Source organism: Gallus gallus, chromosome 2, assembly GCF_016699485.2.
Source record: "Gallus gallus isolate bGalGal1 chromosome 2, bGalGal1.mat.broiler.GRCg7b, whole genome shotgun sequence".
Taxonomy (NCBI): Eukaryota; Metazoa; Chordata; class Aves; order Galliformes; family Phasianidae; genus Gallus; species Gallus gallus.
This window is the reverse complement of record NC_052533.1, coordinates 62,107,329-62,135,127: the sequence shown is the minus strand read 5'-3', so window position 1 is coordinate 62,135,127 and position 27,799 is coordinate 62,107,329. Positions and strand designations below refer to the sequence as shown.

The 27,799-nt window shown below is 43.1% G+C and overlaps 1 protein-coding gene across 20 annotated transcripts in view; it reads left to right on the top strand.

Annotated features, from left to right (window-relative positions):
• Positions 1 to 27,799, top strand: part of PHACTR1 (phosphatase and actin regulator 1) — a 296,609-nt gene that overhangs the window by 130,116 nt on the left and 138,694 nt on the right. For 2 of the 20 annotated variants that reach the window (XM_040674846.2, XM_040674821.2), the window contains exon 1: positions 20,786 to 21,013. The exons of 16 other annotated variants lie outside the window; for them this stretch is intronic. In XM_040674846.2, the coding sequence (XP_040530780.2) occupies positions 20,863 to 21,013 (151 nt within the window). In that variant the 5' untranslated portion in view covers positions 20,786 to 20,862. Of the gene's footprint in view, positions 1 to 20,785; positions 21,014 to 22,321; positions 22,600 to 27,799 lie in introns of those variants that run through there. 2 more of the 20 variants (XM_025147011.3, XM_015275828.4) reach the window with 1 other exon arrangement.

Genomic DNA, 27,799 nt, shown 5'->3' with positions numbered 1-27,799 from the left:
ATTATGTAGGAGAAAATAAGGATGAAATTTTTGGGGAAGTAAGAAAACAAGCTATGGCTTTTCTTCCTTTAGTCCTGCTACCACAAGCAGTTAAGCAGAGTAGATTGAAAAGGTCTTATCACCGAATAATAGAACCAGCCAAATGTGCTTCTGCCATTCCCCACAGGCCAGGCTGACCTTCTCTCTGGAGACCTGACACAGATCAGACATGCATCTCCTGGGGAAAACTTCACGTCTTGAAATAAGCACGATAGGATTCTGGCAGGATCATTAGTGTTGAAAAAGCCAGTAAATTCTGCTGCTGCTCCCAAGCTCACCCATAGTTTGAAGTTACCTGTCTTGCTCAGGTCTTTCATGGATGGTGTAACTGCTAACCTCCCAGCAAGATAGGAGATCTGAGAAGCCTTCATGTGCACAGACACGTGTGCTTGGGAGGAGAAGTGAGCTTAGGTGATCCTGCCTCTCTACTCTGTGCTGGTGAGACCACACCTGAAGTACTGCATCCAGATGTGGAGTCCTCAGTACAGAAGAGACATGGATCTGTTAGAGTATGTCCAGAGGGGGCAACAAAAATGATACAAGGGATGGAACACTTCCCCTATAAGGACAGGCTTAGAGCTGTGGCTGTTCAGCCTGGAGAAGAGAAGGCTCTTCTCTGGGAGACCTGAGAGCAGCCTTTCAGTATCTAAAGGGGAAACTGTAGGAAAGAAGGGGACAGACTTTATAGCAGAGTCTGTTGTGACCCGACATGGGGAAATGGATTCAAACTAGAAGAGGGGAGATTTCGACTGGATCTAAGGAAGTTTTTTACAATAAGGGTAGTGAATCATTAGAGCAGGCTTCCCAGACAGGTGGTGGATGCCCTGTCTCTGGAGACATTCAAGGTCAGTCTGGATGGGTCTCTGAGCATCCTGATGTGCAGTAGATGTCCTTATTCATTGTAAGGGAGCTGGACTAAGTGATGTTTAAGTGTCCGTTACTACTCAAATCATTCTGTTATTCTTTGAGGAGAGAGGCAGGCTTATCATGCGAATGATTATTATTATTAAATGATTATTACTTTTGTTATTAGGAAAGACCTATAGTTAGAGTAAATGTCACCAACATGTTGAGCTCTATGGACTTATGCTGTCTTACACCAGCAGTGTGTTTAGCTAATCAGTATAGTGTTCTTTGTTCTGCGTATTTATCTCAACATGAGAGAAACCTTGTCCCCTTCACAAGCCATGTAGATGCAGTAGCTCCAAGGCCTAAGCATGTAGTCACAAGCAGCAGGAGTGACAAACCTGCTTGAGAAACTTCCTTTAAGCCTGAGGTGGTAGTTTTCCCCCTTCTGCCAAGACAAGAAGCCATCTGCAGATAATTAATAAGTGGTGGCATTGTAATCAGTTATTTACAGATGCCTTAAAATAGCAGAAGCAGAGATAGAAGTCCAGTCTGGATGGCATGGTGTTTAACAGTAATTCTTATTTATCCTAAAAATAAATGAATCAAGGAAATTAACCCTCTCCTTCACCAATGTAGAACGGGTCCTAAAAGGTCTACCTCAGTGAACTGATAGGCTGTATGCTAACTCATTCCCCAGTTATACTGGATTGTGTCTATCCTTCATGTAAGTTCTGCAGGGACTGTTTGTGGGAGAAGTGTTGACTTGGCCACCAACCCTACATGTGTTTGCCTTTCTATTTCTGATGTGTGATTTCTCTGAAGAACAGTATTAGCTTGATTTTTATATTTCAGTTTTTGAAAGCCATTAGATTGGTCAGTTGTTTTGAAGTCTTTGTGGTCTCTTGTGTCGTTCTGGAGTGATCTTGACCTGTTTTGTATTCATGCTTTCTTGCTTACAAACTCCTTTTCTCTGAAAAAGGGTTGACGTAACTGATGTGCTTGCAGCCTTACTTCTGTCACGTACATGACTCTGTGCCTCTAGGAAAACCACGGCTTCGTTTTAGGGATTGTGTTTGAAAAGGAGATGAAAATCGGTGTGGTTTAGACTTATTTTTTTTCCAAATAATTGGTGCCTTGTTTGCTTCTCACTGTGGTCAGACGGACACATCTTAAAGATTGCCGCCTTACAGAAAATGTTTGCCCATGCTTTCAGAAATCTTTAGTGCACTTCAAGATGGGCTAGTCATAGTTACTAGTCATATTTGAAAACCTGAGGCTTCAGATTTGCCTTTTTTGTTTTCTTTAAGTCATCTTACTCTGAGACCTCAAGGGAGGGCAAATTAATCACAATCTGGTGACATTCCATTAGGGAAACATAATTCTTTGTAAGTCTCTGTGCAGTTATTACAGGGAAGCTTGTGTCAAAGCCTCGGAGATTGAATGTGATAATACAGCAAAAAAAGTTATCTGTTCTCAGTGTGCAAAAAATATTAAGTTTATATTCGGAACTAGTTTGCAATATAAATTTTTCTCCTTAAAACAGACACAATCTAGGACTGGTTATAGCATCAATGAACAAAAGGCATGTCTCAGTTTCTGAGGCCAACTTTCTGCATTATGTAAATCATTGAATCATAGAATCCTTAGAGTTGGACTAGATGACCTTTAAAGGTCATCCAGCTCCCCTGCAATAAGCAGGGACATGCACAGCTAGATCAGGTTGCCCGGGACCTGATCCAACCTCATTTTGAAAATCTCCAGGGATGGGGCATCAACCACATCTCTAGGCAACCTGTTCCAGTGCCTCACCACCCTCACTGTAAAAGGCTTTTTCCTTATATCCAAGCTAAACCAGCCCTCTTTAAGCTTGAAGCCATTTTCCCTTGCTGTATCACCACAGACCCTGCTAAAGAAACTGTCCACTTCTTTCCTGTAGCTCCCCTTCAGATACTGAAGAGCTGCTACCAAGTCACCTCAGAGTCTCCTTTTCTTCAGGCTGAACAGCCCCAGCTCTCTCAGCCTGTCCTCACAGGAGAGGTGTTCCATCCCCTGGATAGTTTTTTAGCCCTCCTCTGAACACACTCCAACAGGTTCATGTCTCTCCTGTACTGAGGACTCCACATTTGGATGCAGTGCTTTAGATGAGGCCTCACCAGGACAGTTTAGAGGGGCAGGATCACCTCCCTCGACCTGCTGGCCATACTTCTTTCGATGTAGCCCAGGGTATGGTTGACTTTTTGTGCTGTGAGGGCACATTGCTGGTTCATGTCCAGCTTGCCATCCACCAGTACCCCAGGTCTTTTCCGCCAGGGCTGCACTCAGTCCTTTCATACCCCAGCTTCTATTGGTAGTGAGGGTTGCCATGGCCCAGGTGCAAGACCTTGCATTTGGACTTGTTGAACCTTGCGAGGCTCACCTTGACCTACTGCTCAAGCCTGTCTAGGTCTCTCTGGATGGCATCCCATTTCTCTGGCGTGTTGATTGCACCCTGCATCTTGGAGTCATCTGCAAACTTGCTGAGAGTGCACTTGGACCCCACCAACAATGTCATCAGTGAAGATATTGAAGAGTATTGGTACCAGCACTGACCCCTGGGGCGCACTACTCATCACCAATCTCCATCCAAACATTGAGGCATTGACCACCACTCTCTGGACTTAGTCCTGCAGCCAGTTCTTCATCCACTGAACAGTCCACCCATCGAATCCACATATTTCCAATTTGGAGAGAAGGATATTGTGGGGTACTATGTCAGAGGCCTTACTGAAGTCCAGGTAGATGACATCAGTGGCTCTTCCCTTGTCTGTTGATGCTGTGACGCCATCATAGAAAGCCACTAAGTTGGTCAAGGAGGATTTGGCCTTGGTGAAGCCATGCTGGTCCTCCATTATCACCTCCCTCTCTTCCATATGCCTCAGCATAGCTTCCAGGAGAATCTACTCCACGATCTTTCCTGGCACAGAGTTCAGACTGACAGGTTGGTAGTTCCCAGGGTCATCCTTTTTACCCTTCTTAAAAATGGGTGTGACACTGCCTTTTTTCCAGTCACCAGGGACTTCACCTGACTGCCACAACTTTTGAAATGTCACTGAGAGTGGTTTGGCAACCGCATCAGACAGTTCCCTCATGACATTGGGACACACCTCTTCGGACCCGTAGGCTTGTGGATGTTCATGTTCCTCACGTGGTCTCAAACCTGATCTTCACTTACAGTGGGAGGGACGTTGCTTCCCCAATCCCCTCCTACCAAACTAAACATTTGAGAGCTGTGTGGTGAGCAGTTATCAGAGAAGACCAAGGCAAAAAAGTTAAGTACTTCAGCCTTCTCCTTGACTTCTGTTACCAGCTTGCCTGTAGCACTCACTGGGAGGCAGGGGGGTACACCCTGCTGGACTTTCTTTTTCTGGTTGAGGTACCTGTAGAAGCCTTTTGTGTTCTTCTTGGCATCCCTTGCCAAGTTTAATTTAAGCTGGGCCTTGGCTTTCCTGACCCCATCCCTACACAGCCTAGCATGCCCATGTTTCACTAAATGTGTAGGTCTGGATGCCTCCCAGCAACAAATTGCAAGTAATGTTGGGAAGTGAACCAGCAGTTTAGAGTGTTGAGCTCTACACTGAGTTCAGCACTGATGAATGAGCATGGTAGGTGCTTGGAGTATTTGAAGGCAGGGGATGGGTTGCTCCTGTCTTGCTTCCATCTCATTCATCCAAGCAGTTAACAGTATAGCTGATAGACATGTCCAGAGGAGGGTGACAGTAAGCAACTTAGCCTTGTTTAGGACTACATAGAGAAATGCTAGATTTATAACTTTCCTAATACATTCCCGTTCTTTTTTTTTTTTTTTTTTTTTTTTTTTTTTGTATGACAGCTTGTCTTTTTTTTTAATACAGAGTATGTATTATCTGAGCAACAATCATGCTTACCATTTGAGGTGTGCCAGAGCAGGACACCTTCCCTGTACCTGAGTGGGGTGACTGTTCTGTCAGTGAAGTCCCTTGCTCCAGTCAGCTTGAAAAAGGAGAGCCCAGAGTACATGCACTCTGCTGCTTTTTATCAAAGAAACAGTGGCTTTTTGATACCCATGTTGTTGACCTTCCAAGAGCATCCAGACAGCTCCTGTTGTAATGAAATGCCCAGCTGTCAGATGAAGAAGGGACTGGGCTTCAGCTGAAACTCAACAGTGATATTTTTTGTTGGTTTTATTGAGCAGAATCAAGAAGTTCACAGTCTCTACTTGATGCTGAAATTACATTCTGGCAACACATAATTGGATACAGACCTGAGCACTCTTGAGATCATAATGAACCACAAAAGCTCGAGGCCCTAGATATTGCTGGCTTTCATGGTAGGCATCAATTTATCAATTGCCTTTTATACAAATGAATATCTCACACCATGCTAAAATTATGTTTCTGCAGCAAATCAGAGCTGAGCAGTAGGATTCAAGTAAAGATGCACAAGTTATAGTTGTGCTTGGCAATGTGCTTCCCGTTTTTCCCATCCTCTTCTTCTGTTTCACAGGGATAGTGAAATCAGCAGTCTTTACTAATAAATAGCTGAAAAATGGGACCAAAAAAGTGCTAAGTATCAGCAACCCAGTGTTCAAAGTGAAGAGTGATTACTGATAGGAGTCATGTTGTTTTTCAGCCACTTCCAGATGTGCTGGTTAGAGGAAGAGATCAGTTGGTGGCAGTTGCATGCTACATTTTGTTACTGTGCCTCCAAGCACACATTTTGGAGCAGCTTGACTGGTTAGATGACTTTCTGCATGGGGGAAGAGTTGTGTTTTGAGTTTGCTGGGTCTTCAGGTCTCTTGGTGTGAGTATAGTATGTACCCACAAGGGTGGAAGAGCCTCTGTGTGATGCAGCAACACCAGCAGTTGGCACTGCGTGCTGCTAGGAAGTCACGCAGGACTCAGGCATACACTCCTTACCTGCTATTGTTCCAGCTCATCTTTTAAATATAAGTACTACTTTACATTTTCCAATGTTCTCCACCACCTAATATATTCCCTTTGAAGTGTAATGGAAAGTTACTGCTTTAATTAACTCATCGATTGTTTGTAACAATTGTTAATTGTACCTGGCTGAGAAGCTGGGAGGATCTTACTGTCACTGATGTGACTGGATAATAATAGATCTTTCTTTTCATATATTTCTATAAAACATGTTTTCTTTTCATGAGCTTTTATTTCTGACCAGCTAACTTTCAGTTCCTATGAATGGCAGGTGCAGGCTAGCAATCAGTCCTGGAGCAGCAAATGGAATGAAGAGATTTCAGACTTCAATAACTTTGCTCCCTTAGGGATCCTCTAGGCAAACAATGTATTCATTTTTGTATGTAATGCATGAAAGCTACTACAAAGCTGAAAAAAAACCAAAGACCCATGCCGTAGCCAAGAAGTCTATGTATTACTGGAAACATCATCTTTGGGTGGCTTCTTCTAGGAGCCTGAATAGGGTTTGGTTGTTCACTTTTAGAAAAGGAAAGAAATAAAAAGAAAACACCCCACAATGAATATCCTGAAAAGCCACCTCTGAGATGCTGCTTCTGCATCTTGGCATAGCAGCCGGCACACAGCCTGCCACAGCCCACGCACATTCACTCGTTCTTTTCAATAGGCAGCATGCAGTTGCTAGCTGTTACCACAAATCCTAGGGAAGTTGGCAAAAGTCAGCTCTTTCTTCTTTTTCTTCTCTCAGCTAGATGACACGACGTCTGCATGGCACAATTTGTTAGCATTGCACTTCTTCCAGATAAGGATACATGCATTACCTTGTGTGGAAGCATCTTCTAAAAGCAAATTCCAGTCCTTGACCTTGAGTCACTGGCAACTTGCAGTCACTTCTTCTGGAGATACTAGGAGATTTTTAAGTGAATATCTTCCATAAGAACTGACTGGAGCCACCACAGAAAGCAAGCTGCCCTCACTTGTTCTGTGTTTTGCAGCTCGTAGATACCCTATGATTTTGTGCAAACCATTTCTTTGTCTCAGCTATTTACCCTTTAAAAAAAAACAACAACAACAACAATCCAACCCTGTCTGTAATAGGACAGAGATTCTTCCTGGGTTTTTATTATAGTGAGTAGCCCTCATATCTCTTCTGTATGTCCTCTAGGACATACAGAAGAGATATTATAAGTAATAATATTTTCTTTGGGAGTTTTGTGTTTGTTTACACAGTGTAGCTACACTTATGGCTGTTGTCTGTCTTGAGAGATTTTACTGTTTCAGTAATGCTCTAGAAATCACCCTTCTAATGGGCTCATGCTACTTAAGGACAGGATTCTGCAAGCATTACTAGAATTGAGTAGTACCTTTTCCTGGCTGTGTACCCATAAAATAATACTTATGTCTAAAGCACAACATTTGAAGCCATCCTTACGCGATATGAACCTCGCTGAAGTCAAACATTCTGTTTGAGAAGAACTACCCATAGCATGGCTGGAGAGGTTCTAAGTGGTTTTCCTTTGAAAATTACATCTGTAGTCCTGGGATCGCTTGCTTCACACTGAGCAATGCAAGAGACATTTTACAGCAATATTTGCATGTATTTGCATCCAGTTTAGCACAGTAGGGGAGTTTAATTTAACACTGATCTGGGCTAAGTTTGTAAGTAGTTACTTAGTTTACTAAATTTATAGTAGTTACTGTGTGCCTTTATAGGAGAAAGGAGAGCTGATGATGAGTTTACACAGATTTTTTTAATAAGATATTTTTACTGTCAGGCAAGACCAAAGAGCAGTTTCTGAGTGTGAAAGAGGACAGCTGTCAAACAGGCATCAGTTTTGGGCATCTGCTTTGGGAAAGACCTTTAAGTATTGTGTTAAAGGAACAGATTTTTGAGGTAGAAAATACGCCTGATTTGTGTGCATTTCAGGACTAGCTGCACAGCCTCAGTGCTGCTGACGCTTCTAAACCTCGAGGCTGAGAATGCAGCAGACTGGATGTACTGAGCATAGGAGAAATGTTCTTTAGTTGAGTTTTTTTTTCTGTGAGAGGACGGAGAGGAGGTTGCTTGTGTAAAGTCTTATGGACAGGAATTGGTAATATCAGTTTGCCAAGAAATCTTATTCTCCAAAGATGCCCAGTTTGACCTAGTTGAATGCAGACAAAATGCACTGGATGCTTATTTAAATAATTGTTCACCAGCTTAATGGGTTAGAAGCACTCCTCCTTTTTCCATTTCGGTTCTGATATGAGTGACTCCCTTTAGAAAGCTTAAGAAGCAAAGAAGATTCATTTCCTTAGCCTAGATCTGAACCTAGCCTTATATGCTACAAATGTTTGTTTCAGTCCAGCTCTGAGGAGGAAAAAAAAAAAAAAACAAAACTCAGAGTGAAGGTATGAATGAATTTTAAAACTTTCTGACCATACACCAACATTTAAATTCTGTGTTTGGATCAAACGCCAGCACCAGTCACCAGAAATTAGGATTTTGACACTGCCCTGAAAAACTACATTTGATAGAATGAGAGAGAAAAAAGGAAGATGTAATTTGTAGCGTGGGAGATGGTACAAGAGATGGTTTTGCAAAATGCCGTTGATTAGGACTGCAATGGAAAGGAATCTTAAATGAATAGAAGCTCAGCATAGTATTTAAAGAAAGCTGGATTTACAATGCTCCAGATGTTTTGCTTAGAATAAGCTTCATTGACCTGGAATATTAAAGTGTCTCAGCGTACTTACTGGAGCATTGTTAATGCCTGCGGTCAGGTTTGTTTCAGGATCTTTGGTTTGAATTTCCATGTATTTTGTTTCTGAGCACAGCAATCTACAAAGAATGTTTATAAAGATTCAGATTATAAAGGTATATCAAACATCCAGACACAAAGTTTGAGCTGTCATGTTTCCCCATTCTGCTTTGTTTTTTAAGTCACCAAAACTGCAAAGATCCATTGTTGCTGTAAAACCTATTTTTTGCAAAGGTTGCATTATCAAAATCCTTCATTAGGACTACTGTATTTGAAGGGTGTTTTCACATTTTAAAAAGGCCTGTGTCTTATCTGACCCTATGGCCCAGCCATCTTTTGTAGCCAAAGGTACAGAAGGCAGTACACAAAGCAAGTGAAAATCTACAAAGAGAAAAACAAACAGAAAACCTCTGTAATCGCCATTAAAACGCTCATTAAACAATATTGTGTTGACTGCAGGTACTATTTTCTTACTGCCTGGCCTCCTAACCAGTAGACGCTTGGCAGTTGTTCAGTTGCAGAGCATTGACTAACACCAATTTAGACTAAAAGATATGGTGTCCCATACTTCTTGTCAACTGAGGCAGATGAGCCAGGCCTGCCGTATCTCCTCAATCTACTGATGCCTGGGAGAACCACCCTAAACTTTTAAGTACGTTGTGCACAGACAGAATGTATTCTCTGAGTTGCTTCCGTGAAACAGTTGAACTCGGCGTTCTGCATCTGAACGACCGTACTCAATTTCAAAACCTATGAACAAGAACAAAGGTCAATGACATTGTCTTTCATTCCTCAGTATCCTGAGGACCATGACTTTTCCTTACTATTTTCCCCAAAAGTGTTCTTTCTTTATCCCTGAATGATTTGTCATCTTCTGAAACTTAGCATCGTCACCCCTGTGGTGGGGCAGCTGCAAGCCTTTGAATCTCCTGGGACTATTAAAAATGTTGATGTTTATAGAAGAGTCCCAACGTCATCATTACAGTGCAGCAGGAATGCTTTGTTACATGGTCCGTGTCCAATTTGGCAGTAGATAATGTAAAGATGATACATGTTTTTAACAGAAGAACGGATAATGTAAAAGAATGTAGCATTATTTCTGAGAGTAAAGAAGTTCCCTGACTGGTCTGGCATCTCAGCTGGCTTCTAACTTGTTCACTTGAATCAAGCTGGAATAGGTCCCCATTGCTCCACTGTCCAAAATGCCTACTTCTCTCTATTTTCATCAGAGGGTGGGGAGAAAAGATAGAAAGAAACAAAGGAAAAGACATCTCCACCTGTGCCACCCAAAGCCAGACTTCCTGTACTTCATCCTCCTTACAAAACTGTGCTTTTATTGTAGCCATGGGGACGTTTTCTTCCACCTCCTCCCTGAGATGCTTTGATTAATGTTACTTAGTCATACCTGAAGTAGCACATTCCTGCCTTGGAGACAAAGTTTCTCATTTACAAGTCCTCAAAACTTGCTTCTAAACTCAGTGCTTCAAACTCCTTATAATGGCAACTATTTTCTCTTTGGGCAAATTGCCAAAACACAAAATTCGATAGCATGGGTTGCACCGTTCGGCATGAGGAATTGAAGGCTGACTCACCTCCCACCTGCTCCCCTCCTTGCATTTGGTTTTGAGGTAATATTTTAGGGACCCGAGGAAAGTTTGCAAAGTCCCATTACTCAACTTGATTATATATCTCCCGAACTCAATTTACTTTCCTACCTCCCTTCTGTCTTCCAGCTTTTTTACTTATCTTTGTCCCCTTTAGCAGTGTGTATTCAGCGCTGCCTCTAACCTGTCTACTCGTGGCTACATTTATTGTTCCCAAAGCATCAAAAATGGGGGACTAATAATTCTGAGTTGCTAAAAAAAATCTAGTAAGGAGTTGAACTGCAAGTTGTGACTTGAAAATCTCAGAGCTTCTATGACTGCAACCCAGCAGAAGAGGTAGACTGTGTGAAGATGTTGTTTGTATCTCTTGTTAGTGATCCAGAAGCTGCTGTCTTGCCTTTGTACTAGCTAATATGCCTTCTCTTCCTCACTGTGGGACTTGTAAAAGCAGAAGCAGGCTCTTTAGGTGCTGGTGAACACTGTGGCTAGAAAAGGGCACCTTTGTTCTTTGCTTCTTTATGTAGAATTCAGTTGTGCCCAATATGCACTGTGCAATTTCTGAATGTCCAAGCAGGAGCCATAGCTTGTAATTTGACATGGCTTCAAGTCAGGCTCTGGTACACAGTTTTTGTAAGACTCAAGACAAGCTATGCCCAGTTTCTCTTTGTCATATTGAAATTAAGGTGATACTTCTACAGTTCTATCTAGTTGAATCACTACCTTTTCAAGGCTGAGCTGTTTGAAAAACACCTTGTATAAAGCAGCTCCTCATGCAGGTTGAGGTCTTTATTACAGATAATTACTTATGAATAAGCCTTTGTCCTAAAGAGCTTACAAGAGACCAAGCTTATTCCACGCAGCCTGATGAAATATATCATATGGCATTCACGTTCAGTTGGCACTGACTTGACCCGAATTCAATGTGTCTGATATGAAGATGAAAATCTTTTCATATCATTATAAAACCCCTTCAACCATTCATCATCTCTAATTGCTAACTTTGTTATCCCTTAGCTAAGCAGCAAGCCAACTATTCATAATAGCTTTATAATAAGCTACTTCATTTTCTACAACTCGTGTTCTTGTTTTGTCACTTTCTTTGCTGTTAAGTCCTGCTTTGGTCAGAAAAAGAAGAGAAAGAACAAAACAAACACTTGTTCCCTCCCTTACTGGTCTCTGTGCCTCCTATTGGAAAATATTCCTTCTCTTGCACATGCAGTGGCTGTTAGTGCCCTATATTGTCAGGAGCTGGAATCTTTTCCATTTGTACTTCTGTGTTTCTGTTCAGATATCAAGGGAGCTGTCCCTTGGGCACATGCTTTGTTGTGTGATACTTGTTGTGTGTGCCCAGAGATTTGTCCTCTGGCAACCAGATTACAGAGAGCACGTTCCTTCAGACAGATGTGATGGATGAGCTTCTGTCAGGGAAGGTTACAAGATGTAGTTAGAAAATGTGCATAGTTCAGGATTTCTCAAAGCAGCTAGAAAATAGGGCCAGAAGAAAAGCAGCACCTTGATGTGAAAACCTTATTTGCAGCTTATAGTGCTTGAGATCTTTCAAGAAGAGAAGTTGAAGGTCTCATGTGGAAGAAAGCTAAAGGGCTTCTCTGAGAAAACTTTGATAAACTAGGTACATCCTCATGTGTGCAACTTGGCAGCTTCATAACAAAGGGCTATTAGGATGGTCATGTCCAACTGAAATACCTCAACCAAGCAGCTAAAAACTATTACCCAGGCTGTCAAACTTGGTTGCTTGTGGGCATAGAATGCAGCAGTATGGCATGGCACAAGTTTCTTCATCTTCTTCTATTTATTTATTTGTTTGTTTGTTTATTTTATCAGTAGACATCTCCATGACCTCGATTGCCTTTGATTGTTAGCACAAAGGTTTACAGGTCAGAGGAAGATATTACTGACTGAATGTTTTAAAGTCGTGGAATAACTTACGTAGGATGGGATTTTTGGAGCTCAAAACAGGCCCATGCTCAGGGACTTATCCAGCCCAGTCTTGGTAAGCACCAAATTTCATTACTTCCCTGGGCAACTTGGTCACATGCTTGGAGATGAGTAATTAGTAGTCTTACTTCTAAGTCATAACCTGTCATGGAGAGGTGAAAATATCTTCTTGTGCAGATGAGTGTGATTCTGTGCAAGCATCACAAGGGAATGCAAATAGTGTTCTCTCCTGGATCTTCTTCCAGCATAGTCTCATTTAAATGCTGCCCTTGAACAATAAAAAGTTAGTTTTTTGTAGCGATTCAAGGAACATAAACGTGTTTGGCCTCTTAATATAAACTTGATTGGTAAATTTCCAATCATAACTCAAAATCCACCTGCTGTTGACATCATGATGCATCTAGGGCCTTACCAGAGTCTCAAAGATGGGCTGCTTTAAGCTCAGAGGATTATTACACTTAGAGAAAATTTGAAGAAAAAGGTCATTAGGACAGAAAGCTTGTTGAAATGTTTACTCAGAGTGCATTGTGTACTGCAGTTCCTGAGTTCTGCTGGGATTCCATGGAGTTTCTGTAATGCAAAGCAATAGAAAAGTTCTGCAGTAGGTATTTCCACCATTTTTCTGCATTTCCTCCACTGTGAATGGAATATGCATTGTACTGCAGGCTTTCCACTTCAGGTTTCTGTCATACATTCAAATCCTGTTCAAACTTGAAGTAAAAGCAAAATCTTTTTGTTCGTTCTGTGCTACTCCCACCTTTGTCCTTTGTCTGCTTCAGCAGACAGGCACTGTGATCAGCCCAAGACTGTACTGGTGGAGCATTTGGATCCATAAACAAACAAACAAAAAGAAATCCACAAAAAAAATTAGTAGTAAGTTCTTATAATTTGCACACACGATGGCTAAGATTTCAAAGAGTAGTATAGCTAATACCTTACGACAATACATCATTGAGAAAGCTGATTTAGATTTAAGCCATGGTAGGGGTTAGTGTTTCCTTCTTTTCTAAAAGGTCCTGAAAAATTACTAAAATCCAATCTGGATCTTTAGGCTTTATAATTATCTGTCAGGCAGATGTTAGAAAGCTCAGCAAATTTCACTTAATATGTTCCAGGATTTCATCAAGAACTGATTATACAGCGCTTTCTTCAGATCCTTTAGCACACTCCAGCTTCTTTTGTTGACTTCTATTGAGGGCTTTAAGGAGGAAAGCAATATTTAATATGGCTTTTTGTCAGAAAGATGTGTTGAAGGCACGTGTCTTGTCTGTTGGTTTGTAGAGACTGTCTTGGTTGTGTTAAACTCTGGGGACAGTAAGAAATGATGGCATGGGACTGCTGCAAAGCCAAACTTGTCCCAAATGCACTGAGTATGTTGTGCTTCATCCCAGTCCGCAGTAGAAGTACAAGCAGCAACTAAGAGGTACCAGTCTGACTGGTGGAAAATGGCTGGGCTGCAACAAAGAAAATAGGGGACTGAGAGGAGGGAAGGAAGAATCCCGTTTTTGCTGCTATCTGGAGAAAGACTCCTCATGCAGATTTCCGTGCTGTTCAGAGGAGTCTGCGTTTGTGCTAAAGGAGGAAAAGATTGAAAAAGAGGCTTATTATATTGTCAGAGGCTTCTTGCTTCGTTTCAGTACCTTGAGCTGCTAGCTCACTGAGATACATGTATGGAAACTGTATGCTGTTCCTGGACATCTATGTTGTTTTTTTTCTTCTTCTTCTTTTCTAAATTGAGAAAAATGTGAGTGCTTATTGAAGTGAGGAGATTGACAGTGCGTGCCACTGTCAGGCCCAGTGGAAGTGGATGCTTATGAAAGCTTCCACTTCCAGCCAGTATGCCTTAATCTTCCTTTGCAGCAGCTCAGGTATTCCAGGTTCCCGCACTGTTCAGCTGTAATTACAAAGTGTTTTTTGGTGGTGGGGAAGCTTCTGAAGGTTGGGAGGGCCTGCCAGTTCAAAGGCACCCTGAAAGTGTAACGTCTTTTCACTGCTCGTCTAATCTTCTGTCTTTTCCTTCTCCTTCCCTTCATCTTTTCTCTCTTTCTGCTGCTTCTGCTACCTTCATGTTCCCTCTTGAATCTCTGCCTGGTTTTCCCAGTCATTTGAATTGCCTATCATTTGTACTACTTCGCAAGCAGATCACTTGCTCCTTCAGCTCAGCCTCCTGTCTTTCTTCTGGGTTTGGTCAGGGTCTCATCCTACTGGAATTGCCCTCTGGCCTTTCCCACATTAACATCTTCTACAGCTTTTACAGCTTATGGATTTCTTAGGTTGCTTTGAACACAACTGCCCTGAAAACCAGAGGATCCGTCATGAGCAGTGTAACTGAGGTGAAAGCTCATTAGTTCTACATGGCTGGCCCGGTGGACCATGCAAGACCTAGGCCTGGAAAGTTTGATCATGAGTATAAAATGTTATTACAAGTGAGATCTTTGGATCAAAATCTGCAAAACTTACTCTTAATTTACCTCTTTTTTTTCTTTTTTTTTAATGAAAGTATTCCCTAAACGAGTGTTCTGCATGCACAGTCACACTCCTGACCTTCAAGTAAATTGTTCTGAACTACGAGCAACAGACTTAATATGAGTCATTTATAGAGGCAAAAAATCCAGTCATTCTATTATATTCTGATCGTAACTTTGTCTGCTTTAGACTGGTGATCTCAGTAGCCAGTAGAGAATTTCTGAGATAATAACTGTCCATTTAATTGCTTCAAAATAAGTCTTTCGGTCTCTATAGCAATTTCAAGCCACGCTCTTACTTCTTCTGGATGTGTTGGTTCACCAAAGATTTCTACAGTCTTATCCTTCGCCATAATTTGGACCTAGGAAGTGACAATAAAAATACAGATTATTAGTAGGGAATGGTAGTCTATGTATTTTCTTTGGGAAACCATGATATCATCAGGAATTAATTTGATTAGTCATGTAGACAGAAGTGCAGGGGCAATTTGTGCTGAGAGCAATGCTTGTGCAAGCTGATTGACTTCATTACAATTGCCTGTGATGGAAAGTTCAGTTTGACCTATTTTCTTAAATTTTCCTTAAAGCCAGATGACTCAGACCTCTCTGAAGACCAAGCAGACAGAGCACTGTGTGTAGCTCAGTCCTTGAATGCCTGTGACAGGGAATGGGAAGTCTTAGACCTCCGCGATTTTGTGATAATCATGTCTATCCAACACATTGTAAAAAGGGATGGAGTTTCATGATATGTGAAGTGTTATATCTAGAAAGACTGAGTTTTTCTCACATGCCTGAAGTTGATCACCCAAGATTTCTAGGCACTAGCAATTGCAAGTAGATTTTTCTTTTTCCAAGTGTTTCTCCCATCTTGAGGCATGTACGATTCTGGAGAAAATAGTAAGAAAATCTAGTGATGTTCTGAAAGCTATTGACTGTGACCTGCTTTACTGTGCTGTCTTTGCATGCTGGAGTCTCCAGAAAAGGCAATTGCAAGTCAACAATGTGTCACACACAGTTTGATCAGTTCCACAACTTCAAATTGCTCCTTTGCACGTAGAAAATGCAGGGCTTCTGCTGTGTTTTCCATGTTACATTAAGCTAAACATTTGATCACGTTGTTACGTAACAGTTGTAATGCAAATCTCAGGAATCCTCCCATTGCCTTGTTTACTTCATTTTTTTAGACGTAGTATTACTTGGAGCCAACAGAACACAAGTGCCTTATTCTTGTAGCCATAAGCAAAGGTATAAAACAAACCCATGATGTGAGAACCGTTCTGCCTGTTTGTCACCCAGAGCAGGCCAGTGCTTGCCTGCCTTTATGCTAAAGACTTGAACTACTCCTCTGGACCCTCTCCTCGTCATTTTTGTGGCTAGGAGCATTTGTGACAATGTCACATCCAGTATTTCCCCTAGGGGCTTGCTAGGCACGCAAACGCACACAAACATGGTCTCCCTTTTTCCCTCGCTGAGCTTTTGTTAGCATGCTGTGGGGGAACATAACCCTGTTAGGAGGATAGATGCAGCCAGATACTTGACTGTGGGTTTGGTTCTATAGTGGTGCTGTTTTTTTCGTGTTTTTCTGTGCGTATATATATAAGATGGCTCTGGTTTTGGCGGGAGGAAGGAGAAGATGCAGAACTCTTTATTTATGAGCAGAAAGGAAGAAGTATTTTGGGGGTGGGAGGAGTGAAAATCCACAACATGCATTGGACTTGGTATTCTTCCAGTGTCAATCTGCTGCATGTTTAAGTCTTCAGGTCAACAATGCTGCTGTGTTTTGGTGTATGTTTTGACATACAGTGATGTAAGCCACTGAACTGGCCAGGCAGAACTAGATGCAGATTTATCTTTTGTTTCAGTCTCATAATTGCACTGAGGTTTTCAGAACTGCTTTTGTTGGCCTTAAGGTTGTAGCTATATCTAAATTGGGAGCACAGGAGTGACGTGCAGTGACTTTGCTAGAGAGAACTTCCCCTATAATTTCAGCATAAAGATCCTCTTCCTTTGATTCTCATCTAATGAGAATGAGTGATTGCTTGCCCAGGTATTTTACAGATAGACTCCACACTGGCTCACTGCTGATGTTTACCCTTAGCTTCCTCAGGCCTTTGTGAATTAATTAGACATACGTGTCTGGGTTTTTGTGTGTGTGCACTGTTCAGCATTCAAATGGCAGCTCAGCAACTTCCCATCTGTCCTGCGGGGTATGATGGCATCTTCCTTTCTATCCTTAGAAGCCCTTCACCATCAGCAGTTCTTCACACTTGTGGCAAACAGGTGTTTGTAAGCTTATATGTTTTATGTGTGTAACCTTTTCTGTTCATTTTTATCACACCATATGGCATCACACTGAAATAAAGCAGGACTTCTCCTAAATGCGGAGAGAGCTCCATTACAGCGAAGTGTGTGCACAAGACATGGAGATTCCTGCAAGTAGAGCAGAAAGGAACCATGAGATACTTCAGCAGCACTGCTAAACACAGGAAGGCCAAGAAAGAGCACTTTCCTTCCTTTCTTCTCCCTTCAGTTTGTTTTTGCTTGTGCAGTGCACATCACCTGGCTCTCTGGGGCTTGTGACTGTGAGTAGTATGGGATTGTTGTTTAAGAATGTGTTTATAGCTGCAGAACTAAAAAGGTCACATTCTATTTTGGCTTGCAGGAGTCTCAGGCTGATTCTCCCTCCTCCCTGCCCTCCTAGTTTTGCTGATGAGCCCTGCAGTAAGCAGAAACTCACAGAAATGCTGTCAGCCTTGCACCCTGGAGCTCCAACTTAGGCCAGATAATGCTGCACCAACTGCCTGGTGAGCAGCATATCCAGTTTTTGTCACAAGTAGGAGAATTCTCCACCTGACAACACTCCTTTGGCAAATGTTAGCTGTCCTAAGGTAGATTTGGGGGATTTCTTGACAACGAATAGATTATAGAATACCCTGAGTTGGAAGGGACCCACAAGGATCACCAAGTCCAACCCCTGGCTCCACGCAAGACCACACAAAATTCAAACCCAGTGTCTGAGAATGTTGTCCAAATGCTCCTTGGACTCCAGCGCTTGAGTCCCTGACCACAGCCCTGGGCAGTCTGTTCCAGGGCCTGAACATCCTTTGGTGAAGAGCCTTTCCCTAACCCCCAGCATAACCCTCCCCTGACGCAGCCCCATGCCGTTCCCTCAGGTCCTGTCCCTGCCACCAGAGAGCAGAGCTCAGTGCTTCCCCTCTGCTCCCCTCGTGTGGAGCTGCAGGCCGCCATGAGGCCTCCCCTCAGCTCCTCTGCCCTGGGTTGAACAAACTCAGAGCCCTGGCCTGCTCCCTACATGCCATGCTATCTAAATATTGATGCTGCCAAAGGGGGTACAGTGTTAGTGTCTGCCTGTTGCTATCAGTTGATCAGATTGTACATATTTTCATCTTCTTTGCAAGCTGATCGGTTTGAATATGTGTAATATAACGTAGATGTATGCATTAATCACCAGAGCAGCTGGTAATTAGTTAATTTATTTTTTATCTCTTTTTTTATTTTCACTGGATTCATAGTACAGTGGGCAGAAGAAACAGGAAAGATATGGAAATATTTAGTTAAAATTGCCAAGTACAGAGGCATCCCTGCAAAAACAACACTGTCTAAATAGATAGTAAAACAAGTGAATCACGATGTTTTGGTTAAAAAGGCTAAACTGCTTAGGAAAAGCAATCTTGCCTCGTCAGACTTGCGTTTGTGTAGCATTTTGAACTTGCAACCACCAGGACAACGCACTTAGCCACAGGCTCTTCAGTGGAACACTCCAAGGAAGACGTGGCTGAGAGGCTTCCACATTAATTCTGATGTCCATTTGTTTGTACTGGAAGCAGAATGGAACCTGTCCTGCCTGCAGAGAAGCCCCCATGGTTTGGCTGAAAAGCTTAGTGAAGATTTGAGAGGTGTCCTTACTGGCACTGGGTGAGCAATGACACTGCTTGGAGAACTAAGTAACAAAAAATCTTCTTTTCTGAGGAGCAGAGACTTGCCTGCTCTTGCTTGACTGGTTCCAGCATCCTTTTTTGCTTCTTGCAGATTATTTGAGTGGCCTAAGAAAGACTCAGCCAGCGGATTTGAGGCAGGGAGTCATGTTGCAGGAGAAACAGCCTGGAACCTCAAAGATTTTGATGCAGATATGAGTCCTCCTCTTGGTAGCTGTCTGTTTAAAGGAGATGCTACTTTCATCTCTTCTCTGTGGACATCGAAAGTGGCACTTTTCTTAATGGGAAAGGCTGAGGTGGGAGGAACTGATCGCACACATGGTTTCCCAAGGCTATACAAGAAATGAATTTGGAGTGGGAATAAAACTCAAGTTTGTTGATTTACTGTCAGATAACCAACTGTCTGACTTCCTCTTCATTGATTTTGGTGTCCACTGCGCAATAAAATTATGCCAGCGTTTGCAGCCACGTATTGAGGCAGTGGAAGTGTTATTAAGCTTTTTTTTTTTTTTTTTTTTTAACTTATCATTAAAAACAAGACAAAGCAAGTCCTTTTCTGCAGGAATACTGTAGTATGTTCATTCTGCATTATTTGTCCTGGAACTGATTAGCAGCAGCAGCTTTCACCATAATTACGCAGATCATAATTAAACATATTTTTGTTTTATGAGCTGTGTCAAATTCAGATTCTCTATAAGACAGCTCTTAGGAATGAAGGCAATTTGCATGTTGTAGCAAAGTGCATGTTACAAGAGACGTACTGGCAGATGGCTCCAGGACTTGTTTGCATTTAAAATACACAGCACCTGCAAGAAAAAAAACGCACTGACCTTTCTCCATGATAGTTTTTGGGTTCATATTCACGTGGAACCAGTGAATATGATTCTATGAAGGAGTTGTTTAATTCCCAAATGTCCCCAAACAGCTGGGCTCCTGCAGTCTCCTGGGATCTGTGTGTAAAAGCTCAGTCCATTCCTGTAATGCTCAGTTGTTCTCCCGCTGTACCGTAGACCTGTGAACCTGAACAAAATTGCTTAAGACTTTTAGGAACAGTCACATTATCTCATTCAGTCTCTACATGAAGATAGAGAAGGAGGTTGCTCCCATTCATCTCTAAAAGCTGTCTGGGGACAGGAGATAGTGATAGTGTCACTAAAAAAAACAGAGGGTTTTACATACCAAAAACTGTTTACGGATCTGAGGTGCATTTTACAGTGTTAGAATAAAAAGAATTGGAAGAGAAGGACTAAAACACTTGAAAGCAAATCCAAGGATTTTCGAAAATGAAGCATTACCTTCGAACTGAGTGAACCATTCACACTTAGCCTAATGGAAAGTTTTTTTGTTTCCTTCTGAAGAGCAGTATCTGAATAGTTTTTGTTCCTTCCCTGTCATGTGCGAACACTTGCAGAGCACCTTGCGGTGTGATTTCATAGAATTTGCCTGCGAAACAGAAATATTGATAGACTGCTCTTTAGCAAAGGAGCTGAGATGTCAAGACACTCTGAGTATTTTGTCCAAGGTCACAGAAGGAGACTGCAAAAAACTGATGGTCTGACCCAGTTTTTCATGCCCCGAGTCCTACCCTGTTCCTTAACCACAAGGCCATTTGCTTCTGCAAACCAGCTTAGCTGGTATCTAGCTCTGCTGAACATACCACTGTAGTTTCCTTTCCTAAAACAGGTGAGGCACAGCACCCCAGTACTGCCCAGAAGACAGCATTTCCAAAATGCAGGGAAGCTGATGCTGGAATTTGCATTCCCTTCCTGATGCATTTCTCTAGCAGAGCAGTGCTGGATGCCCATGACAGGCGACGTTGAACTCCGAGGAAGTTCAGGAGGTGAATTCTGGCTGGCCGTGTCTTCTGCTTACCTAATTATTTTCTGAATCACGGGTGTTCTCAAAGGCAGTAATTAAGCTAGAGGGAAATCCACTGTGAGTGACCAAACTGCTGTGTGACTGGTAGGGGATCAGATTGTTCTCAGCTTTTTCTTTCTAAACATACAATTGAGCAAACACTGTCTCAGCATCAAACATTCAAAGGGACAGCTTCTCAGAGCATTAACTTGCAGCTACATGAGATGCACATTTTAGGAATTCATCTGCTTGCTCCTCAGTAGTGCTGCATTTCCTGTTCTCCTCACACTTATATATGAGTCTAGGGAGAATTTTAGATGAGCAACCATGCAAAATCAGGTCCTTCAGGGCAGTACTTAACCCGAGACAACTGACTCCATTCAACATGAGCCTAACCATAGCGCAGTGTGCAGGATGCTTTGCATGGCTTAGCGAACGGCATGAAGCCCTCACAGCACCTCGTCTCATTTGTGAGAGCTGCTGAGAAGAGTGAAGGCTCGCGGTTCCTGCTGTGTGACATCTCAAGGCTTCAGCTCCCTGTAGTGCCAGGTGAGAAGTTGGACCCGCATCAGAATGACGCAGAACAAGTAGGTCAGTGGTTTCATTGCATGCATCTTGTGTGCGTGTGTGCATCTGAGAAAATGGAAAAGCAGGCACTGAATCCTTAAGTTTCTGCTCTGCCTTTTAGGCAGAATTCTCCCTGCCTGCTTCACCTGCAGCTGAGGGGGATCAGAGCCATTATAGCCTCTTGTTAGAGAAAATGTGGCAACAAGGTGTGAAAAGGGCAAAGGACTGTGGAATTAGTTGATTTCTTCCAGCATGGAAAAAAAGGCTAAAAATAAGGAGAATGCTGTTGTTCTTTACCTTGTTTTGCCTGCCCCAATTGCACTCTCTGCTCTGTGCTTGCCAAACCGATAGCTTGCTGAAGATTTAAAGCAACAGCACTCACGTTACTGTAACAGCTACCAGAATAGCTGAGGTTATCACCTCTTTGGGCTTTCCTCCACAAAGCCTACACGAAGCAGGCATCCTCTCCCTTGCGTCCTCCTTCTTGCATCACAGGCCCTTTCCTGAGCTTCAGCTTCAACGGGATGGGCAGCTCAGGCTGTTTGCTCTGCCGTGGGAAGAGGGCATGCTTTGGGGCATGTGGGCAGTGGGTGATCAGCAAGGCATCTGATCAGAGGTTACAATTCCCTTCAGGCTGCAGGAGCAGCCTGAAAGCACCCAGACATGAGTGCATGCACCCGGGGCTGTCTGGCTGCTCCTTGGGCAGCTGTGTCTTGGGCTACAGGCAAAGAAAGGGGTGTGCGTGATGAGGTCTCTGAAGAAATCTAAACCCTGTGTGCTGCTCAGCCTCAGTGTGAGGGAGAGTGGCCCTGTGCAGATGTCCCCAGGCAGTGCCAGCTGCTGTCAATAGCTGTCACTGCAAGCCACACGCAGGACAGGCAGAGGCTCTCCTCTGGCTTTAAAAAAGAAACAAGCAAGGAGAAAGAGCAGGAGGGATTTGGAGGAGAGGAGCTGGCTGCAGCACCCAGGCCCGCCAGAGCCTTGTGCGGGGCCGGGGGGCACAGCCCTCTGCCAGCTGGCAGGCTGGCTCTTGGTGTATAAAATATTGATGCCTGTGGAACGGGCTGCACTAGTGCCCGTGCATCCTGCCTGGGGACCTGGGGGGAGCTGCCAGAGCAGGAGGCAGGGAACGGGAGGAGGGGAGGAGGGGAGCAAAGGGAGGATGCTCACAGTGTGGGGGGGCGCGGGGGGACACGGAGCATCCTCCAGCCCAGCCCGGCCGGATTGGTGGAGCAGCAGGGTTGTGGGGGGCAGCCGAGCTGGGGAGCGCTGCCGCCTGCCGCCGCCCGCCTCCCCTCTCCCCTAGCTCTCCCCGTGATCCCTGTGGCGTGTGGCAGATGAACGCCAAGGCGAGAGCGAGCGGATGGCGGCTTGCACGCACGCCAGGCAGCCTGGGATGCTGGCTTTTCCTTCTCCTGGCAGCGGGCAGGGCTCTGTTTCAGGCATGAACGGAGAGAAACCTAAAAAGAAAGCTTTCTATCTAGTGAGGATGAAGCCACTGAAGGAGCCCGCCACTAACAACAATGTCTCGTTCGTGCTACACTGTCACATAGGCAAGGAGATCAAACACATTTGCAGCAACTGCAGTCGCGGGGAGGAAGCCCGTGACGGTGAGTGCGGAGATGCTGTGGGTGTAGGAGCGAGCAGGAGCGTGTGTGCTGGCATGGGCTGCGCGTGTGTGCTTGTGTGCGCTCCGCTCACAGCCTGGGATCGTGGCGTGCCCTGCACAGAGCCCAGGGAAGCAGGAGAGCGAGCGCAGGAGGAACGCACTGGGCATCGATTCAGCGTGTCGATCGGAGGAGTGCCAATAGGGACAGGTCCCCTCATTTGCCACAGAAGCTTTGTGCTAGCAGTTAAGGAGCCAACTCTTTTTTTCTCTTTTTTCTTTTTTCTTTTTTTTTTTTTTTCCCCCAGTTGCTATAGAAATTGCTGTGTGTATTGATTCTGTTTTGTTACCATTCCCTTGAATTTTAGATTGGGGTTTCTGCCTTGATACATCAACTTTTTCCTCGCCGTGCTGCAGTAGAGTTTGCTTGACTCAACTCAGTGTTTGGAAGGACTGCTTTGCATGGAATCTGGCTAGCACGATTTTCACCATGCTGTCAAACGCATGGGGAAAATCATATTTTTATCGGAGTTAATACAGTGTTCTTCATCAGACAACTGTTCTCATCCCTTCCCCCTCTCCTTTTGGGACTGAGCAAAATCTCCAGAGGGTATTCAGAGAGTGACGGTATAATCGATCACAGGTGTTGCTAGAGGTACGTATGTGCTTTTTATGGTTTTGTGAATGCAAATATTTGAAGTCGACGATGACAAATTATTTGGATTTTGCCAAAGTCAGCAATTAGGTGAAGCCGAGAACTACAAGAAGGATAAAAGCGTTCAGGCAAAAACCAGCCTCACAGATGTTACCTACATTCCTGTTCGATGTTGTATTACTTTGTCTTGCTGTGTGGTTTTTCATGTTACTTGGGATCGAAGGCGCTTGCTTTAGAGCTCCCTAACCGATGGAGTAGGCGGATCTCGTATTCTGAAGGTCAGGGAAAGGCTTTTTTGGTGAGAAATGTGAATATGAAAATGTCATGTTCTGAGCTGAGGTTTCTCAGTAGTTGTTGGCACTTCATTTTTCAGTTCTTATCTTTGAAACTAATGATTTTAGATTTTATTTAGCCAAATCTGGCATGATTTGCTTAGTGCAAAAGAAGGAAATGCTGTTTGTTGTCAACTGTAGGTTTACAGTTTAATGAAGTGACCGTGGTTTTGCTCATGTCTCTCAGGATCAGCATTAAGATAGTTTTCTTGGATTAAACCGCAGCTAAAGCGGGGCAAAATTGCTTTCAGTGTAAAGGGTGAAGACACCCTGGGAAGCCTGGAAACCCACAGTGGGTTAAGCACTCTTACTGCTTATGCCACCACAGCAGAGGGAAGAATCTGATGAATGCTATACAAAACGTTGAGTGTTTTCTTTCCTCTTATGTGCTGCTGGTGACAGCAAGCCCCACAGATACTAAATGAAGAGCTATGCACAGCAGCAGCAGGTACTTCACGCTGTTAGCATGGATTATTTATCCTTAAAAGCAAATGAAGCCATTTATTAAGAGTATACTCTCCTAGATTAATTGAATTGACCTGAAAATCGACTGCATCTATGTCTTTTGTTGTTTTTTTCCTTCTTTGCAACCCTTTAATTTAAATCTTAGCACAGTAAGAAAGGAGCATTGCTTTCCTCCTTTTTAATGGAATACGTATGTGCATGGATGCTTACAAACAGCCTAATAGGTATACATTTAAGAACTTTACTTCTTTTTTTTTTGTTTGACTGTTTAGTTTCAAACTGTTAGGCAATCTTAGGATAGAGAATGCCTCCTAGAAGGGGATAATCCAGCAACCCCAGAGAGACAAAGAATAGGGCATGGAGGCTTCCAGCCACCAGACTTCAAGAGCATCTCATCCACCCATCTTCACCCCCTCAATTCTATGGGGTAAGATTTCATTCAGCGCCATGCGGATGACTTTCATGGTCATCATTTAAAAATGATATAATAACAATACAGCCTCACTGCTTTCCTTCCCACCAGCATACACAGCTGTGGCTTTCTTTTAGAAAGTAAGGAAACTGTAGTTCCAGGTATGCCGGCTCATCTCTGACCTAATCATTTTTCAGGCTGGTATTTTCCTGCTTGGCACCAGTTCTAGACCTTAGAAGTTTGGAGGAAAAGGTTTATATATGAAGTGAAACTGTGATGTGATCATGGTATCAGCAGGAAAGATAAAGGGTATCGGGTAAAAACCTGTATGGAAAAGCCTGAAGGGATATCTCGGTGTCCATGAAGTTGTACAGCCTGAAGATACCAAAAGAAGGGACAGCTTATTTCTTCCCATTAACAGAAATGCTCACCCTTTTCCATCATTGCCAAGTTCACCCTGCTATCCAAACCTTTATATAGTTTAGATAGGTTTCAGGCCTGCAGCTATGTTAATAGACCAGGTTGTAGCTCCTACAACCTAAGCAATTATTCCATTTGTTGGTACTGCATATGAGGACTTTTATAAGAACTTAAGATTTAGTCCTTAGAGTATAGGCAAGCCAGTGGGGTACTATTAATTTAATGCTGAAATACCTTCCAAATCTAGTTGTGAATCCTGGATTCTAGGCATGGTTTTACTCTGCTTTCTCAGCACTGACAAAACTGGGGAAGGAAAATTCCTACTGAAAAAGAGGAAATCGTTCTAAGACCACTGACTTATCTAGCAAAAGGCACAAGATGAGAGCAGAAGAGATAGCAGTGCACCCAAAGGAAATGCTGGAGGCAGGTGCTAAGTCCTATGATATCTTCAAAGGGAGGTCATTTAACTTGGAGAGAAGTTGCTGAAGGAATTCGGACATGCAGATGGACTCCCTGAAGTAAGGGTGAAAGGAGGGTGTGGATGCAGTATTTTGATGAGGTAAAAAATGAGAAGGGAAAAGCTCACAGAGGAGCCGGAGGTTACAGGCATGCAGATGGAAATGGGAAATGTTTTAGCCATCATACTGAAAGTCACAGATGCATTTAATGCTAAATTAGTCAGAAAACAGAAAACAGAGAGGGGTGCATAAGGCATCAGAACTGAAAACTTTGGTGAGCAGAAATGGTGTTGCAGCAGAAATTCCCCCTTCTGAGGGAAAAATGTGGTGTTTGGTTTCATCCTGTGAAGTCTGAGCGGCTGTAGAATATCCAGGGCAGAATGTCAGCAAGGCAATCAGACATGGTAGGCTGAACTGAGAGGGAGAGGTCAAATGTACAAAGGCATGAGACACCCCAAGGAATAGAAGAGCAATCTGCACTGAGCTCTGAAAGCTGCTGGAGTGCTGGGAGGGAAATGCTGGGAGAAGCTGAGTGAGGAGTTACAGAAGTCCCAAGATGGGCAAGGATTGGGAGGACAACAGAAGCAGAGGTATTTTGAAACTACCACAAGTACGGAGGGGGATGAAAATGCTGTCCGAATGTAAACAGGGGAAGGTGAATTATAAGCTTGTAGAGAACGGGGAGCTTGAACTAGAAGAGATGCGCTGAGTGTGTGTGGTACTGACCATCTCCTGCTGGGTACAAAGCACTTCTAAATGTACTGCGATTTCAGAGGCCTCTGGGAGGGCTGTGGTGCTGCCAGCCCATAGAAGGTGACGTGCTTATGAGCAAGAGAACAGCAGTTACAGGGCCAAATAAAGGGAGAACACATTGGCTGGATTTTATGTAGTGTTCATACACTGAGTCTGAATCTTGGTCTCTTGCAGATGTCTGAGCCTGGTTCTGAACCACTGTTTAGATACAGCTCTTCTTTAGTGTGGTGATAAAACTGTTGAGGGTAGAAAGTACCCAGAAAAGATATGAGTAAGAGAAGTGGGTTACTATTGGTTTTTGTGCAATGGATCTGGCAAGAAATCTCAAGTGGAAAGCAGTTACATAACTGTGTATTGGAGGAGAGGGAGATAAGTGCACAGAGAAAAGTGATTTTTATTAGCGTGACAGACCAGTGTTGTCTGTTGAGGGTTTTGCAACTCCATTCACACTTCTCCAGCAGATCTCTGGGAAGCTTTGGACACATCCGTCCGTGTGTCTTCCTGGACCTCAGTTCTATAGCTGTAATCCTGAAATGATGGGATTTCCATTCACGTGCCTTCTGTGAGATCTTTTTTGGGGGAAAAAGGGGGCTGCCTCTTACTGTTTTTATGCCTAGTGACAAGAATCATGGGGATCCAGGATTTTGGGTCTTTACGTACGAGCAAAGTGGACATAAACGTAATATTAAGAATACATATATACCCAAAAGTTCTCATTTAGAGTTCCTATCCAGTATGCATTTCATATGGTGCCATAATTCAGGTTTTTGCTGTTTAAAGGGCAGTTCTTATCTTGTGCATACATGTATGAAAATCAGCATGGACTGAGATACTGTTGCTGTAGGAATTCCAACACTTGTTTCTCTGCTGTCATCTCTTTTCTAGAGCTTCCAGAGGTAAATATTTTTTTCAAAATTGAAGATGTATGTGTGATTTTTAACCTGGAACTGAAGACAACTTTCTGCTATTTTTTTTTAACTAGAAAATTTGAGAACATTTACTTTATCATCTCTTAAGAGACTGCCTCCGAGGTGATTATTTTGCTTCCCACAAAAGTAACTATTAAATGAAACAGTTATCTTCTAGAAAAGCAATAATCCCTGCAAGAGCTGTGTATAAATGTAAGTTTTTCTTCACTAATTCTCGCATTATATCAAATAGTAGCTGCTCTTCCATTGCCATCTCCAGAGCATGCGCAGTATGTGGCTATGAGGCATTGCAGTCATTTACAATTGTACCTGTTCTAGCTCCTAAAATATTTTGGAGAATAAAAAAAGTAAACCTCACAGAATGGATAAGTAGAAAAGAAAACCAGCACACCTGGTCCTGCTGTGAAGTGTGGGAAGCTGAAAAACATGCTTGGGGTTACAAGAGCCCATGTAATTATGCAATGTGTGTCTTTAGTCTCTGAGGGATAGTTACCTTAAAGAGGGGAAAAAAAAAGGCATGAGCCTTTCACTGTACAGTGAAATATGTCTGCTTGATAACACAGATCATAAAATAAAATAGGTTTATTTTTGTCAATTGAACTCTGTAGTGTTTGATTTGAGATGAATGTGATGCTGTGGCAAAGGAAGCTGATGCAGTTGAGCAGATGTATTTTGCACTCCAGTGGTACCTTGCCCCCACCAGCATCACTTTCTGCTCTGAAAGATGAGTGCCCTTAGCATTTCATAGGATGAGATAAATGTTTCTTTCTAGTAAGAAAG